Source organism: Salmo trutta, chromosome 16 (assembly GCF_901001165.1).
Source record: "Salmo trutta chromosome 16, fSalTru1.1, whole genome shotgun sequence".
Lineage (NCBI taxonomy): Eukaryota > Metazoa > Chordata > Actinopteri > Salmoniformes > Salmonidae > Salmo > Salmo trutta.
The window spans coordinates 40,118,775-40,138,482 of NC_042972.1; the positions used below are offsets into that span (position 1 = coordinate 40,118,775).

General features: G+C 42.8%; 1 protein-coding gene across 2 annotated transcripts in view; it reads left to right on the top strand.

The window, feature by feature from the left end:
• camk1b (calcium/calmodulin-dependent protein kinase Ib) overlaps nt 1-19,708 on the top strand; it is an 83,453-nt gene that overhangs the window by 17,684 nt on the left and 46,061 nt on the right. For both annotated transcript variants that reach the window (XM_029694385.1, XM_029694384.1), the window contains exon 2: nt 3,570-3,683. In XM_029694385.1, coding sequence (XP_029550245.1) covers nt 3,598-3,683 — 86 coding nt within the window. In that variant the 5' untranslated portion in view covers nt 3,570-3,597. The remainder of the gene's footprint in view (nt 1-3,569; nt 3,684-19,708) is intronic.

Sequence of the window (19,708 nt, forward strand, 5' to 3'; positions counted from 1 at the left end):
AGCAGACTGAACCAGGTTTTCCTCTAGGATTTTGCCTGTGCTCAGTTTCTTTTTATCTTAAAAAACTCCCTAGTCCTTGCCGGTGACAAGCATACCCATAACATCATGTAGCCATCACCATGCTTGAAAATATGAAGAGTGGTTCTCAGGGATGTGTTGTGTTGGATTTGTCCCAAACATACAACTTTGAATTCAGAAAGTAAAGTGAATTTCTTTGGCACATTTTTTTTGCAGTTTTACTTTAGTGCGTTATTGCAAACAGGATGCATGTTTTGTAATATTTGTATTCTGTACAGACTTCCTTGTTTTCACTCTGTTGTTAAGGTTAGTATTGTGTAGTAACTACAATGTTGTTGATCAATCAACAGTTTCTCCTTTCACAGCCATTAAACTCAAACTGTTTTTTGATAGTCACCATTGGCCTAATGGTGAAATCCTTGAGCGGTTTCCTTCCTTCCTCTCCTGCAACTGAGGTAGGAAGGATGCCTGTATCTTTATAGTAACTGGGTGTATTAATACACCATCCAAAGTGTAATTAATAACTTCACCATTCTCAAAGGGATTTTCAATGTCTGCATTTCTTTTACCCATCTACAAATAGGTGCCCTTTTTGCAAGGCTTTGGAAAACCTCCCTGGTCTTTGTGGTTGAATCTGTGTTTGAAATTGAATGCTCGACTGAGGGACCTTACAGAAAGTTGTATGTGTGGGGTACAGAGATGAGGTAGTCTTAAAACCTGTTAGGGACAGACGTTCCGCTAGCAAACGCCTCACCAATATCCAATGGTATAGCGTGGCGCGAAATACAAATACCTCAAAAATGCTATAACTTCAATTTCACAAACAAATGACTATTTTACACCATTTTAAAGACAAGACTCTCCTTTATCTAACCACATTGTCCGATTTCAAAAAGGCTTTACAGTGAAAGCAAAACATTAGATTATGTCAGGAGAGTACCCTCCCAAAAATAATCACACAGCCATTTTCAAAGCAAGCATATATGTCACAAAAACCAAAACCACAGCTAAATGCAGCACTAACCTTTGATGATCTTCATCAGATGACACTCCTAGGACATTATGTTATACAATACATGCATGTTTTGTTCAATCAAGTTCATATTTATATCAAAAACCAGCTTTTTACATTAGCATGTGATGTTCAGAACTAGCATACCCACCGCAAACTTCCGGTGAATTTACTAAATTACTCACGATAAACGTTGACAAAAAACATAACAGTTATTTGCAATCGCGGTGTCAGATTTTAAAATAGCTTTTCGGTGAAAGCACATTTGCAATATTCTGAGTACATAGCCCGGCCATCATGGCTAGCTAATTTGACACCCACCAAGTTTGGCCCTCACCAAACTCAGATTTACTATAAGAAAAATTGGATTACCTTTGCTGTTCTTCATCAGAATGCACTCCCAGGACTTCTACTTCAACAACAAATGTTGTTTTGGTTCGAAATAATCCATAGTTATATTGAAAGAGCTCCGTTTTGTTCGTGTGTTGAGGTCACTATCCGAAGGGTGACACGCGAGCGCATTTCGTGACAAAAAAATTCAAAATATTCCATTACCGTACTTCGAAGCATGTCAAACGCTGTTTAAAATCAATTTTTATGCAATTTTTCTCGTAAAATAGCGATAATATTCCAACCGTGCGACGTTGTATTCATTCAAACACTGAAAGAAAAACATGGCGTCGTCTCGTGCATGCGCACTCCAGTGTCATTGTTCTCAGCCTGACCACTCACAAAAACTAGTCCTGTTTTTCGCCCAGACTGGAGAGCTCTCATTCCCCTTTCTGGTGCCTTCTGAGAGCCAATGGAAGCCTTAGAAAATGTCATGTTACAGCAGAGATGCTGTATTTTTGATAGAGATGCCCTAGAAGGAGAACAAATTGTCAGACAGGGCACTTCCTGTATAGAATCTTCTCAGGTTTTGGCCTGCCATGTGAGTTCTGTTATACTCACACACACCATTCAAACAGTTTTAGAAACTTTAGAGTGTTTTCTATCCAAATATACTAATTATATGCATATTCTAGTATCTGGGAAGGAGTAGTAACCAGATTAAATCTGGTACGTTTTTTCCCGGCCGTGAAAATACTGCCCCCTATCCCAAACAGGTTAAAACAATATTGTTAAACACAATTATTGCACACAGAGTTACTCTATGCAACTTGTTATGTGACTTGTTAAGCAAATTTTTACTCCTGAACTTAGTTAGGCTTGCCAGTACAAAGGGGTTGAAAAATTATTGACTCAAAACATTTCAGATTTTCAGTTGTATTTTATTTGTAAACATTTTGAAAAACACAATTACACTTTCACATTATGGGGTATTGTGTGTAGGCCAGTGATACAAAATCTCAGTCAAGGAGTGTGAATACTTTCTGAAGGCACTGTGTAAGGAAAATTGCTATACATTTCAGCTGTTTCAAAAACATTGCTGTGCAATTACTGTTAATACTGTATGAGTGTTGAGCTCAATGACACAAATCTGTTTATACTGCCCTGCTCGGAAGGGGGCAACTGTCTGGCGAGTGTTGTGCGCGATCTCCGGAGGTAGCGCTCGGTACGTGATCGTTTTGCAAGTTTACCCAACACTATTGTCTTGAGAATCGATACCTCTCGAAAATACAATGTGAAAACGTTCTGAGATAGTGTCAACAGAACAGGCTGCAGGCAGTCTGTGTTTTGGTGATGGCAGAGGGGTTACTCTGAGAATAGTGGAGTAAGCTCTGATATAACATTTTTGTCAAAATGGTCTGTTGGGATTTGAAATGTGATAACAGTAGCCCACTTGCAGCTAGGGTAGGGATTCTGTCTGTGAGATCTAATTAGAAGTAAAAAACATTGTATAATGTTTGACCTGGTTGCATTATTGGTTGATTCATAACCACATCTACTGCCGTTTAAAAGTCTGCATTGTTATGGACCTGCAAAACTAGTCTGTCGGATAGTAAGTGTTACACCATAACACTTTAATTTCCCCTAGTTAAAAAAAGCCACTTGCAACTGAGAGTGCGAGTGAGTATGTCAACTATAGTTACAAAAGTGACTTATTTTTGGTGCACAGACTGGTAAGAATAGCAATAAGAGATGTTGAAGGGAAGCTTAAATTATGTTCATTCAGGATTATGAGGTAAAGGAAGAGCAGGACTGACCGCAAACCCTCGTCACCTGAAGCGATTTGTAGAAGTTTGTACATTTTTGGTGACATTCTAATGGTTTTAAGTGTCTGACAGCTCACTTTATCAGACTTAGTTTCCAGGTAAGTCTAAACCATTTGTGTGTCAATCAAAAGGTGCCAAAATATGTACAGTCCAGTTACATTTTTAGTCATCCATTATCTCTTTGACTTTTAAACATTTTTAATTTAGTGTGGAATGACAAAGCTATTCTGTTATCCTCAAAATCAAGAACCCTTATTCTTTCAATTACAATTAATACCTAGACAAATATTTGGGTACACAGCTATCCAGAAAGAGTGTTTGTCTGACCAGTTTTTCCCCCATGTTGAACAGTGAGTGATTTAAGTTTCTCTCCTCTTCTCCAGTATTGTATCCAATCACCAGAAAAGAAAGATGCCTTTGGGTGACGATGGACATTCCTGGAAGAAGAAAACATCAGATGTTAAGGAGAACTTCGACTTCAAGGAGATCCTGGGGACGTAAGTGTTGAAATCATATCTCACTAAGGGGCCATTCTGTTGTTGAGGATATAGTTTAATAGTGAATATACAGTATAACTAGCATGCATGGGTCTGAGCCTTTTGCTATCTCTCTGCTCATTAAAACACCATAAGAGTTCACACGGAACGCTTAGCAGTGTTATTCAGATTCAGGCTACAACACTATAAATACAGAAGGACATTTGCATGTGTTTTCTGTACCTCTACCTTTTTGCATGTTTAACACAGACTGACGACCTCTTTAGGTATATTGGTCATGTTTAATGCAGGCGTGTGGGTAGAAAGTTGCTAATAGAGTCTATTAAAGTTTGAGTGATTGGGGGATATTCTCTTCACTAAGAGCCCTTTGGCTCTGAATGCAGTGAGCTCAGATCAGGACTCTACCTTGACGACATGCCCATGATTGGTTTTTATTAATGCTGAGGTCTACTAGCCTATTGAAGAAAATTCCCCCATGGTTTTAGATTACACTGTTGAGGTGTTTGTGTGTGTGTCTAGGCTCTCATGTGTCCTTAGTACGGGTCGGTGTGGTCCAGTTGATAATGTATTCTAACATCAGAACCTGCCTTGCTCTGAGCAGTACTTTGATGTGTTACATGTCTTTTCACTGAATTATAAATGGCCCGGGGGAATTTTGCACTTTTGCTTTTCATATTTAGCTTTTTGTTGTTGTTGTAGTTTCCAGAGTGTGTTGTGTTTCATGTCTGTATGTGATTTGAGTGGAAAGGACATCACTGGCGTGCTAGGTATTCTGGGCCACATCAAGTATGAAAGTGCAAGCTAAAATACTGTACATTGTCAGAGATGTTACATTTTGATAGAGTTGACATCAGCTGTGCTATTTTGACATGGTCCCTGGTGGGTGAGAACATTCTTCAGTGATGTTGTTTCCCTGCTCAGTGTGTGTGTCTGTCGACGTGTGAGCTGACCCTTGACCCAGGAAGCAGTTAGCAGAGGGACTTTGGTGCCCTTTCCCTGACTTGGAGCATGGGAGAGAGAGAGAGAGAGAAAGAGAGAGAGAGAGAGAGAGAAAGAGAGAGACAGACAGGAACCAGAAACTACAGGAGAGATAAACTATATTCATGCTGGGACCACTTATACATTAATACATAAAAAGGACTTACAAGGGAAATAAATATTTTATCAATATCTTTGCTTGGTTCAGGCCATTGCTAAAGAGGAATGAGAGGTTGAGAGAGACTGAATGCCTAACATATACGAGGAGCAGACAGAGAGAAAAGACAGGAAACATGCAATCAGGGGGCCAGCTGTAGCTCCATACAATCAGGTGTTCAGAGAGACATCCCGTGCTTGGTCAGTGCCAGTTGTAGCTTGAAGTCTGTCCTTTCAACAGCTCTGTGTTTGTGTTCGAGGGGGTCGGCCTTCTACACTAAAGTGTTGACTAATCCAGTGGACAGGGCCTTTCATTTAGCCCCGAGTGGTGGATGGGTGGCTCTGTTTCTCCCATCAACAGTGATGATGAGAATATTGTTCCCTGTGTGTTTGTGGGTCTGTCTGCGTGTATCTGATCTAAAGAGGGTTTTAAACCTGCAATGTTTTTTCCTGATTGTACATCTAATTGATGTAAAAGAGTGGTTAACAAGCCCATGGATGTACACAGAGAGCTAATATTAATAATACGCATGTCAATCTTTCCTGGCTCAAAGTGGAGGAGAGATTGACTTCATCAAGTCCAAAACAGACTATGGAAGGCGCACAGTACTACATGGAACTCTATTCCACATCAAGTAACTCATGCAAGCAGTAAAATTTGATTTAAAAAACAGATACAAAAAACACCTTATGGAACAGCGGGGACTGTGAAGCAACACAAACATAGGCACAGACATATGCATACACACACACGATAACATATGCACTATACACACACGGACACATGGATTTTGTACTGTATACAATTGAAGTCGGAAGTTTACATACACCTTAGCCAAATACATTTAAACTCTGTTTTTCACAATTCCTGACGTTTAATCCTAGTATAAATTCCCTGTCTTAGGTCAGTTAAGATCACCACTTTATTTTAAGAATGTGAAATGTCAGAATAATAGTAGAGAGAATGATTTATTTCCGCTTTTATTTATTTCATCACATTCCCAGTGGGTCAGAAGTTTACATACACTCAATTAGTATTTGGTAGCATTGCCTTTAAATTGTTTAACTTGGGTCAAATGTTTCGGGGAGCCTTCCACAAGCTTCCCACAATAAGTTGGGTGAATTTTGGCCCATTCCTCCTGACAGAGCTGGTGTAACTGAGTCAGGTTTGTAGGCCTCCTTGCTCACACACGCTTTTTCTGTTCTGCCCACAAATGTTCTATAGGGTTGAGGTCAGGGCTTTGTGATGGCCACTCCAATACCTTGACTTTGTTGTCCTTAAGCCACTTTGAAACAACTTTGGAAGTATGCTTGGGGTCATTGTCCATTTGGAAGACCCATTTGCGACCAAGCTTTAACTTCCTGGCTGATGTCTTGAGATGTTGCTTCAATATATCCACATAATTTTCCTGCCTCATGATGCCATCTATTTTGTGAAGTGCACCAGTCCCTCCTGCAGCAAAGCACCCCCACAACATGATGCTGCCACACCCGTGCTTCAAGGTTGGGATGGTGGTCTTCGGCTTGCAAGCCTCCCCCTTTTTCCTCCAAACATAACGATGGGCATTATTGACAAACAGTTCTATTTTTGTTTCATCAGACCAGAGGACACTTCTCCAAAAAGTATGATCTTTGTAACCATGTGCAGTTGCAAACCATAGTCTGGCTTTTTTATGGCGGTTTTGGAGCAGTGGCTTCTTCCTTGCTGAGCTGCCTTTCAGGTTATGTCGATATAGGCCTGGTTTTACTGTGGATCTAGACACTTTTGTACCTGTTTCCTACAGCATCTTCACAAGGTCCTTTGCTGTTGTTCTGGGATTGATTTGCACTTTTCACACCAAAGTACGTTCATCTCTAGGAGACAGAACTCGTCTCCTTCCTGAGCGGTATGACGGCTGCGTGGTCCCATGGTGTTTATACTTGCGAACTATTGTTTGTACAGATGAACGTGGTACCTTCAAGCGTTTGGAAATTGCTCCCAAGGATGAACCAGACTTGTAGATGTCTACAATTTTTTTAATGAAGTCTTGGCTGATTTCTTTTGATTTTCCCATGATGTCAAGCAAAGAAGCACTGAATTTGAAGGTAGGCCTTGAATTACATCCACAGGTACACCTCCAATTAATGTAAACATCTGACCCACTGGAATTGCGATACAGTGAATTCTAAGTGAAATAATCTGTCTGTAAACAATTGTTGGAAAAATGACTTGTGTCATGCACAAAGTAGATGTCCTAACCGACTTGCCAAAAGTTTTGTTGACTGGTTTAAAAACGAGTTTTAATGACTCCAACCTAAGTGTATGGAAACTTCCGACTTCAACTGTATCTGTGGTAGTGGTGGATTAGGAGCCTGAGGGCACATGGTCTGTGAATGAATTGTAATGTTTTTAAAACTGTATAAACTGCCTTAATTTTGCTGGACCCCTGGAAGAGTAGCAACTAATGGGGATCCCTAATAAATACAAATACAAACAGGCAGTAAGATGCCTTGTGAGGAACTGTATTGCGATGCTGTTTAATAAAGGGTGCGTTCTCAGCCCCCTCCCGTACTCCCTGTTCACCCATGGCTGCATGGCCAAGCACGCCTCCAAATCAATCATCAACTTTGCAGTAGTAGGCTTGATTACCTACAACGATGAGACAGCCTACAGGGAGGAGGTGAGGGCTCTGGGAGTGTGGTGCCAGGAAAATAACCTCTCACTCAGCATCAACAAAACTAAGGAGATGATCGTGGACTTCAGGAAACAGAGGGAGCACCTCCCTATCCACATTGGTGGGACCGCAGTGGAAAAGGTGAAAGCTTCAAGTTCCTCGGCGTACACTACAAACTGAAATGGTCCACCCACATAGATAGTGTGGTGAAGAAGGCGCAACAGTGCCTCTTCAACCTCAGGAGGATAAAGAAATTTGGCTTAACACCTAAAACCCTCAGAAACTTTTACAGATGCACAATTGAGAGCATCCTGTCGGGTTGTATCACCGCCTGGTATGGCAACTGCACTGCCCACAACTGCAAAGCTCTGCAGAGCGTGGTGCGGTATGCCCAACGCATCACCGGGGGCAAACTTCAAGCCCTCCTGGACACCTACAGCACCCGATGCCATAGAAAGGCCAAACAGATCATCAAGAACATCAACCACCCAAGCCACTGCCTGTTCACCTTCTATCATTCAGAAGGTGAGGTCAGTACAGGTGCATGAAAGCTGGACCGAGAGACTGAAAACAGCTTCTATCTCAAGGCCATCAGACCGCTAAACAGCCATCACTAGCACATCAGCTGCCTATAGACATAGATTAGAAATCGCTGGCCACTTTTAGAAATGGATCACTAGCCACTTTAATCATTTTTACGTATCTAGCATTACTAAACTGTACTCCACACTATTCTATAATATTTTAGTCGCTTTTAAATTGTGTTTACATATTGCATCACCCATTTCATATGTATATACTGTATTGTATTCTATACTACACCACTGACTGTTAAACAGCCATCTGTATAGGCTGCTGCCTATAGACATAGATTAGGAATCACTAGCCACTTTAATAATGTCTCTGTATCTTGCATTACTCATCTCATATGTATAAACTGTACTCTATACTATTCTACGGTATCTTAGTCACTTTAATTGCGTGTCGCCAATCTCATATGTATATACTGTATTCTATGCTATGCCACTGTATCTTAGTCCAGTGCTGCTCTGACATATATGTATATATACTGCTCAAAAAAATAAAGGGAACACTTAAACAACACAATGTAACTCCAAGTCAATCACACTTCTGTGAAATCAAACTGTCCACTTAGGAAGCAACACTGATTGACAATAAATTTCACATGCTGTTGTGCAAATGGAATAGACAACAGGTGGAAATTATAGGCAATTAGCAAGACACCCCCAATAAAGGAGTGGTTCTGCAGGTGGTAACCACAGACCACTTCTCAGTTCCTATGCTTCCTGGCTGATGTTTTGGTCACTTTTGAATGCTGGCGGTGCTTTCACTCTAGTGGTAGCATGAGACGGAGTCTACAACCCACACAAGTGGCTCAGGTAGTGCAGCTCATCCAGGATGGCACATCAATGCGAGCTGTGGCAAGAAGGTTTGCTGTGTCTGTCAGCGTAGTGTCCAGAGCATGGAGGCGCTACCAGGAGACAGGCCAGTACATCAGGAGATGTGGAGGAGGCCGTAGGAGGGCAACAACCCAGCAGCAGGACCGCTACCTCCGCCTTTGTGCAAGGAGGAGCACTGCCAGAGCCCTGCAAAATGACCTCCAGCAGGCCACAAATGTGCATGTGTCTGCTCAAACGGTCAGAAACAGACTCCATGAGGGTGGTATGAGGGCCCGACGTCCACAGGTGGGGGTTGTGCTTACAGCCCAACACCGTGCAGGACGTTTGGCATTTGCCAGAGAACACCAAGATTGGCAAATTCGCCACTGGTGCCCTGTGCTCTTCACAGATGAAAGCAGGTTCACACTGAGCACATGTGACAGACGTGACAGTCTGGAGACGCCGTGGAGAACGTTCTGCTGCCTGCAACATCCTCCAGCATGACCGGTTTGGCGGTGGGTCAGTCATGGTGTGGGGTGGCATTTCTTTGGGGGGCCGCACAGCCCTCCATGTGCTCGCCAGAGGTAGCCTGACTGCCATTAGGTACCGAGATGAGATCCTCAGACCCCTTGTGAGACCATATGCTGGTGCGGTTGGCCCTGGGTTCCTCCTAATGCAAGACAATGCTAGACCTCATGTGGCTGGAGTGTGTCAGCAGTTCCTGCAAGAGGAAGGCATTGATGCTATGGACTGGCCCGCCCGTTCCCCAGACCTGAATCCAATTGAGCACATCTGGGACATCATGTCTCGCTCCATCCACCAACACCACATTGCACCACAGACTGTCCAGGAGTTGGCGGATGCTTTAGTCCAGGTCTGGGAGGAGATCCCTCAGGAGACCATCCGTCACCTCATCAGGAGCATGCCCAGGCGTTGTAGGGAGGTCATACAGGCACGTGGAGGCCACACACACTACTGAGCCTCATTTTGATTTGTTTTAAGGACATTACATCAAAGTTGGATCAGCCTGTAGTGTGGTTTTCCACTTTAATTTTGAGTGTGACTCCAAATCCAGACCTCCATGGGTTGATAAATTGGATTTCCATTGATTATTTTTGTGTGATTTTGTTGTCAGCACATTCAACTATGCAAAGAAAAAAGTATTTAATACGATTATTTCATTCAATCAGATCTAGGATGTGTTATTTTAGTGTTCCCTTTATTTTTTTGAGCAGTGTATATTCTTAATCCATTCCTTACTTAGATTTATGTGTATTTTGGGTATTTGTTGTGAAACTGTTAGATATTACTTGTTAGATATTACTGCACTTTCGGAGCTAGAAACACAAGAATTTTGCTACAACCGCAATAAGATCTGCTAAACACGTGTATGTGACCAATAAAGCCTGTCTTCAGACTGCTGAATAATCTGTGTTCTGCAAACTACAAATACCTAGGTGTCTGGTTAGACTGTAAACTCTCCTTCCAGACTCACATCAATCATCTCCAATCCAAAGTGAAATCTAGAATTGGCTTCCTATTTCGCAACAAAGCATCCTTCACTCATGCTGCCAAACATACCCTCGTAAAACTGACCATTCTACCAATCCTCGATTTCGGCGATGTCATTTACAAAATAGCCTCCAATACCCTACTCAACAAGCTGGATGCAGTCTATCACAGTGCCATCCGTTTTGTCACCAAAGCCCCATATACAACCCACCACTGCGACCTGTATGCTCTCGTTGGCTGGCCTTCACTTCATAATCGCCGCCAAACACATTGGCTCCAGGTCATCTACAAGACCCTGCTAGGTAAAGTCCCCCCTTATCTCCGCTCACTGGTCGCCATAGCAGCACCCACCTGTAGCACGCGCTCCAGCAGGTATATCTCTCTGGTCACCCCTAAAGCCAACTCCTCCTTTGGTCGTCTCTCCTTCCAGTTCTCAGCTGCCAATGACTGGAACGAACTACAAAAATCTCTAAAACTGGAAACACTTATCTCCCTCACTAGCTTTAAGCACCAGCTGTCAGAGCAGCTCACAGATCTCTGCACCTGTACATAGCCCATCTTTAATTGAGCCCAAACTACTACCTTTTCCCCTACTGTATTTATTTATTTTATTTATTTTGCTCCTTTGCACCATATTATTTATATTTTAACTTTTAACTTTCTTCAAACTACAAATCTACCATTCCAGTGTTTTTCTTGCCATACTTTATTTACTTTGCCACCATGGCATTTTTTTGCCTTTACCTCCATTATCTCACATCATTTGCTCACATTGTATATAGTCTTATTTTTTTCTACTGCATCATTGATTGTATGTTGTTTTACTCCATGTGTAACTCTGTGTTTTTGTATGTTGTCGAACTGCTTTGCTTTATCTTGGCCAGGTCGCAATTGTAAATGAGAACTTGTTCTCAACTTGCCTACCTGGTTAAATAAAGGTGAAATAATTTTTTTTTTTAACAAAAGCCTGTCTTCAGACTGCTGAATAATCTGTGTTCTGATCTCTTCCTGGTGCCTGGATAATGGAATCAGGCTAAACCTATTATCTAGTTGAGCTGTTTAAAAGGCTTTGGTGTACCAGTCTGCACGTTTCAACATGCATTTGAAGCAATGTCACTTGGGAATGTGTTCAAATTTTTTTCTGGATCAAAAAGGGGGTTAGCTGAGAGAAAATGTTGCAATTTTAAAGCAAAATTCCCCCAAATCTACAGTACATATTCTGCCATGGACCTGAGAGAAAATGTTGCAGATTTAAAGCTAGTTTCCTGCAATTCTATGCATTTTACCATGGATAATGCCGTGTTCTTTTTCTCAAATATAATAACAAAATGAATTCTGCTAAATTCATTGTTTTGGGAATTTTCAAAAGGCCAGCATCCCGGAGTCGCCTCTTCACAGTTGATGTTGAGACTGGTGTTTTGCGTGTACTATTTAATGAAGCTGCCAGTTGAGGACTTGTGAGGTGTCTGTTTCTCAAACTAGACACTTTAATGTACTTGTCCTCTTGCTCAGTTGCTCACCGGGGCCTCCCACTCCTCTTTCTATTCTGGTTAGAGCCAGTTTGCGCTGTTCTGTGAACGGAGTAGTACACAGTGTTGTCTGAGATCTTCAGTTTCTTGGCAATTTCTTGCATGGATAGCCTTCATTTCTTAGATCAAGAATAGACTGATGATTTTCAGAAGAAAGTATTTTTTTCTGGCCATTTTGAGCCTGTAATCGAACTCACAATTGCTGACGCTCCAGATACTCAACAAGTCTAAAGAAGGCCAGTTTTATTGCTTCTTTAATCAGGACAACAGTAGTTTTCAGCTGTGCTAACATAATTGCAAAAGGGTTTTCTAATGATCAATTAGCCTTTTAAAATTATAAACTTGGAATAGCTAACACAACGTGCCATTGGAACACAGGAGTGATGGTTGCTGATAATGGGCCTCTGTACGCCTATGTAGATATTCCATAACAAATCAGCTGTTTCCAGCTACAATAGTCATTTACAACATTAACAATGTCTAAACATTGATGTTATTTTAATGGGATTTTCTTTTCTTTAAAAACAAGGACATTTCTAAGTGACCCAAAATGTTTTAGCGGTAGTGTGTATATATGTGTGTGTGTATATATATATATATATATGTGTGTGTATATATATATATATATATATATATATATAGATATAGATATATATTTGACACACCTACACACCTACTCATTCAAAACTATGAAATAACACGTATGGAATCATGTAGTAACCAAAAAATGGTTAACCAAATCAAAATATATTTGATATTGGAAATTCAAAGTAGCCGCCCTTTGCCTTGATGATATCTTTGCACACTCTTGGCATTCTCTCAACCAGCTTCATGAGGTAGTCACCTGGAATGCATTTCAATTAACAGGTGTGCCTTGTTAAAAGTTAATTAGTGGAATTTGTTTCCTTCTTAATGTGTTTGAGCCAAGCAGTTGTATTGTGACAAGGTAGGGGTGGTATACAGAAGATAGCCCTATTTGGTAAAAGACCAAGTCCATATTTATGTCAAGAAAAGCTCCAGTAAGCAAAGAGAAATGACAGTCATTACTTTAAGACATGAAGGTTAGTCAATCCTGAAAATGTCAAGAACTTTTAAAGTTTCTTCAAGTGCAGTCGCAAAAACAGTCAAGCTTGTGATGAAACTGGCTCTCATGATGACCGACACAGGAAAGGTCATGGAGGAGGAGGTGTGATGGTGTTGGGGTGCTTTGCTGGTGACACTGCCTGGGATTTATTTTGAATTCAAGGCACACTTAACCAGCATGGCTACCACAGCATTCTGCAGCGATACACCATCTCATCTGGTTTGCACTTGGTTGGACTATCATTTGTTTTTCAACAGGACAATGACCCAACAAACCTCCAGGCTGTGTAAGGGCTATTTGACCAAGAAGGAGAGTGATGGAGTGCTGCATCAGATGACCTGGCCTCCACAATCACCTGACCTCAACCCAATTGAGATGGTTTGGGATGAGTTAGACCGCAGAGTGAAGGAAAAGCAGCCGACAAGTGCTCAGCGTATGTGGGAACTTCTTCATTCCAGGTGAAGCTGGTTGAGAGAATGCCAAGAGTGTGCAAAGCTGTCATCAAGGTTAAGGGTGGCTACTTTGAAGAATCTAAAATCTTAAATCTTTTTTTATTTGTTTAGAACTTTTTTGGTTACTACATGATTCCATATGTGTTATTTCATAGTTCTGATATCTTCACTATTATTATGCAATGTAGAAAATAGTAAAAACGAAGACAAACCCTTAAATGAGTAGGTGTGTCCAAACTTTTGACTGGTACTGTATTTTTTTTTACTCTGTTTACAATGGCAGAACAATTCCTGGTGTTATCTCTACACGGCTTGTCTCTTATTTGACACTATTTGCATCTGTCATGCCCTGACCGTAGAGATCCTTATTATTCTCTATTTTTGGTTAGGTCAGGGTGTGACTCGGGTGGGAATATCTATGTTTTCTGTTTCTTTGTTTTTGGCCGAGTGTGGTTCCCAATCAGAGGCAGCTGTCTATCGTTGTCTCTGATTGGGAATCATACTTAGGCAGCCTGTTTTCTTCCAGGGTTTGTGGGAGGTTCCTTTTCTGTTTAGCGTCTATGCCTGACGGAACTGTTTGCTTTCGTTTCATTTCTTTTGGTTAGTTTTGTTTGAGTGTTTCTTGTAAATAAATATCATGAACACTTACCACACTGCGCTTTGGTCCACTTCTCCTTCAACTACAAACGACAAGTGTTACAGCATGCTTTACATTCATAGCTTTGTCAGTTCTAGCTTGAGCCTACACTATTTTGTGCGAAGTGTCATGTTTTTTGTGAATCACAAATAAACCAGGAGGTTATTATCTATATTTTATTATTTAAAGAATGTCCTTTGCCATGCAGTTTCTATTCTAAATATCAAGTAAATGTTTGCCAAATAAAGGATAACAATATGAGTATCTCCTCGTATGTCTGGTGACAGTGCACAAACACTGGAACGGTTAGAATTGGCTTCCTATATCGCAACAAAGCATCCTTCACTCATGCTGCCAAACACACCCTCGTAAAACTGACCATCCTACCGATCCTTGACTTCGGTGATGTCATCTGTAAAATAGCCTCCAACACTCTACTCAACAAACTGGATGCAGTCTATCACAGTGACATCCGTTTTGTCACCAAAGCCCCATACACTACCCACCATTGCGACCTGTACGCTCTCGTTGGTTGGCCCTCGCTTCATACTCGTCGCCAAACCCACTGGCTACAGGTTATGTACAAGTCTCTGCTAGGTAAAGCCCCGCCTTATCTCAGCTCACTGGTCACCATAGCAGCACCCACTCGTAGCATGCGCTCCAGCAGGTATATCTCACTGGTCACCCCCAAAGCCAATTCCTCCTTTGCCGCCTTTCCTTCCAGTTCTCTGCTGCCAATGACTGGAACGAACTGGAAAAATCTCTGAAGCTGGAGACTCATATCTCCCTCACTAGCTTTAAGCACCAGCTGTCAGAGCAGCTCACAGATCACTGCACCTGTACATAGCCCATCTGTAAACAGCCCATCTATCTACCTACCTCATCCCCATACTGTATTTATTTATTTATCTTGCTCCTTTGCACCCCAGTATGTCTACTTGCACATTCATCTTCTGCACATCTACCATTCCAGTGTTTAATTGCTATATTGTAATTACTTCGCCACCATGGCCTATTTATTGCCTTAACTTAAAATTTGCACTCACTGTATATAGACGTTTTGTTTTCTTTTGTTCTACTGTATTATTGACTGTATGTTTTGTTTATTCCATGTGTAACTCTGTGTTGTTGTATGTGTCGAATTGCTATGCTTTATCTTGGCCAGGTCGCAGTTGCAAATGAGAACTTGTTCTCAACTAGCCTACCAGGTTAAATAAAGGTGAAATAAATAAATAAAATAAAATAGCCTTATTGATACATTAGCACTGAGCGATGAACTGTTCCAATGAAACAGGATGTTTACATAAGGTGCACTGACATTAGACATACATTATTTGAAGTTTCCATTAAGTACACACTTGGATCCTTGTTAGTGAGGATTTAAACATCATCCATAACACAGTTTACCTAATGTAGCCCAATTATACCTTGTGTTCCCAAGGCTCCTATGTTGGTGCAGGTATAAGTATTTGATTGGGATATTTCTACCACAGTGCTTGTCTCATTCCTATCATCGTGATGTTGGTCAAACATTTTGGGTAAACCCCCTTTTTTCTTGACTTCAGTTGTTAGACATTTTTTAGATAAAGTTGTGTATGTGACGGGTATATTTAGGTTTCCTTTTCTCCATATCCCCTGGTCTGCCGATGGGGTTGTCCGCCTGTTTATGGAAAGATCACCAGCTCACCACGTTGTCAGCTAAGAGTTCTCCATTGGCTGGTTGTCTTAGTAACAGGAGGAGACACTTTCCATATGGACTCTAACAATCACTATGGAAACAAAGTTTGTATTTGCTATTAATAATCCTGGTGTGTGAATATGTGAGCATTGTGAGGGGCGGTGAAGTCCCCTCATTGTATACACTGTTCAATATCTCTGCTCGGAGCAAAGCTGAATTCCTGGAGACTCCCACTTTGACGTTCTTTCACAAATAGGCCATATAAGGGATGTGTGTGTGTGTGTGTGTGTGACTCCCCTCCCACCCTCCACCCCCTCATGCCATCCCTTTGTAGCAGAAATTCTCTGATCATGGCCTCAGTTTGTGTCCTCGGCTGTGTTTTGATCTTATTCAGCCCCACTCCACAACACAATAGCTGACTGATCAATCTGCCCTTAACAAGTTCAATGAATAGATGTATCTATTATGTTTCTCATTCATAGTAATGAAGCACTCTAATGACAAAACATTTAAATAATAGAAATTCTAATTCAGGGCCTTGTCTACCACCTACCCAATGATGTATTCTGTCACACAGAGGGAGGCTGATGAGGCTTATTGGGGAGAACAACTTTCTTTCTACTCACTGTCTTGGTCCACATTGATACAGGCACTGATGTGCCTCTATTAGGATGTAATGAGTCCCTTTAAGTAAATATTTGTGACATACTATTAAAGTACACTCCTGGGAATGAATGTGACTTCATATAGAGTTTGTTAAGGTAACTTTGAACAATACCTTTTCCATGATAAACTGTGTGTGTTAATGTGTGTTGTTGTGTGCATGTGTGAGTGTCCTGCTGCTGCTGCATCTGGTTCTATAATTAAAAAGGATCTGGATAAAATATCACCACAACTGCAATCATCTAAAATCATCTCCCCTGTGAATCTCTTTGTCTTTTCTTTCTTTTATTCTCCTTATCTTAATCACTCTCCTCTGCTGTTGTCTCTCTTTCTATCATTCCCTCTATGTCCTCTCCTCCCTTTCAGTCAGTCAACTTGGATACAAAATCCTATGTGGAGTCGCACTCTCATGACTTTGGTTGAAGGATCTACAATGATGCCTGAGAAGGCCAATGAAATCTGCGCCTCGCTGGAAGCTCCACCTTCCACAGGTGATAAGCGTGAGGCTCGGATTAATTCCTTCAGTTATTCAGCTCTCCCCTCGGTAGGGGACAAGAATGATTCCCGCTACTAAAACAAAACATTTGAAAATGATACTGTCTGTTACATTGCGCCAACTAAACTGTCCCATAGTGGTAGAGCATACTCACCCCCTGGTAACCTCCATGATAATGTTTTTTCCCTGCGGCTATTTTATATGTGTGCGGTCCAGCGCTCGGTGACAGCCGGTTACTGGAAGGCATCTTACCACCTAAACCGAGTGAGGCTCGTTGTGACAACAGTACCCTCAAGTTGCCGGAGTCCGTGTGCCCAGGTGGGCCGGGCTTAAGGCAAACCTTGGCATATAAAAACAGTTTTTTCAACCGATATCCACAGTCTTCACTGGTGTTAAAAGTGTTGATTCCCGTATGTGAGTTTTATGAAAAGTGTTCCTTCTCCATTTTCAGACACATGGTTGTCAAGGGTGGTGGAAATGGGAGAAGAACCACTCTCTCCCAGTCCACAAGGTGGTATCCCGTCACTTCACGGGAATCTCGCTGTCTGCTCCGACCGGTAGCGCACATGCGCAGTGTCGCCCTGGATCATGCGAACAGTGACGTCAAGGAACAGGCTACAATTTGCTGTGCGTATCGGGCAGCGTCATCACATCGACTGTTCCCGAGGCCTCAGTGCCCGTTTTGAGGGAGGAAATATCCTCCCATCACCAGAAGCAGGCAATCCGTGTGGTTCCTATGTGGAAGATCATGGACTGCCTTGTACAGCCGGTATTCCTGGTTACGAAAAGGGACGGGACATTGCATCCCATTCTAGACCTAAGTGCTCTCAGCAAGCACCTCAGAGTCTACAAACTCAGAATACTCACAAGCAGCTGGCTATTACAGTGATTGGCTGGTGGAGTATGGTTGAGGGGACAAGCAGAGTTACACACATCCATGCTACTGTCCCGTATTCAGTCTCTAGGCTTCATGAGAAACCGAGAATAAGAGCTCTCTGACATCATCTCAATGCATTCCGTTTCTGGGTCTCAAGCTAGACTCACACTAGACTCACTCGCGTATCACGCTTTTCTATCCCAACAGAGGGTGTCTGGGTTCCGGCCCCGCTTAGACAAATTTCAGTCGGGTCATACTGTGTGTTTTCACCAGTGCCTATGCCTCCTGTGGATGATGGCGGCTGCATCTCGCTGCCTAAGCGGGTCGCTTTGGGCCATGGCCTTGTGGTGGGTGCCTCGACTATTGTTAGGGGGCTCCCATGGGCTGAGTTGTGTCCAACAGGGTGATCACGCCAGACGCATCCCCCGAGGGTGGGGTGCGCTGTATGAAGGCAACTCGATTCGGGGGGTATGCACACTGGTGCAAAGCGCACTGCAGGTCAATTACCTGGAGTGTCTGGCGCTCAGGCGCTTCACCCTGTTTTTGCCAGGCCAGCTTGTGCTGGTCAGAACCGACAATATGTCAGTGGTGGCATCAACAGATGGGGACAGACTCTGTCTCTCACCTTCTTAACCTTGATTTGCTCCCTGTTGCTAGCTTTCGTTTTGGGCGACGCATGTCCCCGGTTGCCTCAACTCGGGGGAAGATCTTTTATCCAGCTGGGACCCTCTCAGGTGTGGAGGCACTGCCAGATATGGGACATTTTCGGCAGGGCCGACGTAGATCTATATGCATTGCGAGACAACGTGCAGTGTCTTCTATTTTTCTCGATGAGGGACCTAAGTGACCCGTTGAAAATGAACGCTCTGGTGCACAAGTGGCTTCGGACCCTCCTTTACGCGTTTACGGCAGTAGTTCTGATTCAGCCCACGTTGAAGTGGATGCGCCGGAAGGGCTTACCATTGATTCTTGTGGCTCCCTGTTGGCCCAGGCAGCCTTGGTTTGCAGAGATCATTCGCCTTTTAGGCGGAGACCAGTGGAAATTTCCGTTTTGCAGGGACCTGTTGTCCCAGGCGCACGGGCAGGTTTGGCAACTGAGGCCAGATATTTGGTTCCTATGGGCCTGCCTCGTAAGCAGGGCAATCTGATGGCTAGAGGTTTACCTCTAAATGTTATTGCTACCATTCAGTCTGCAAGGGCACCCTCCATGAGTGGCAAACGTTTGAGCTCTAGTGCCAATATAAAGTACTTGTTCAATTTCAGTGCTCTGTGAGGGACATCCTTATGTTCCTACATGAGCTTTTCAAGCATTCTCCACTTTAAAAGTGTGCATGGCGACTGTCTCAGCGTGTCATGTGGGAATTGACGGAACCTCACTGGGGGCTCACCCCCTGGTGGTGCAGTTCCTGAAAGGTGTATGTCATCTCAGACCGGTCTCTAAACCTATTGCGCCCACATGGGACTTGGCACTGGTTTTGGAGGTATTGTGTGTGGCCCCCTTTGAGCCTCAGGAGTCGGTGGATCTGAAGATCCTCCTACAAAACCTGCTCATGGCTTCGGCCTCGGCGAATCGTGTTAGGGACCTGCACGCATTATCCGTACATCCTTCCTGAAATTCTTATTTTTATTTTATGATAATTATTTTTTACTCCTTTTTCTCCCCAATTTCGTGGTATCCAATTGGTAGTTACAGTCTTGTCCCATCGCTGCAACTCCCATACGGACTCTGGAGAGGCGAAGGTCAAGAGCCGTGCATCCTCCGAAACACGACCCAGCCAAGCCACACTGCTTCTTGACACACTGCCTGCTTAACCCGGAAGCCAGACGCACCAATGTGTCGGAGGAAACACCGTACACCTGGCGACCATGCCAGCGTGCATGCGCCCAGCCCGCCACAGGAGTCGCTAGA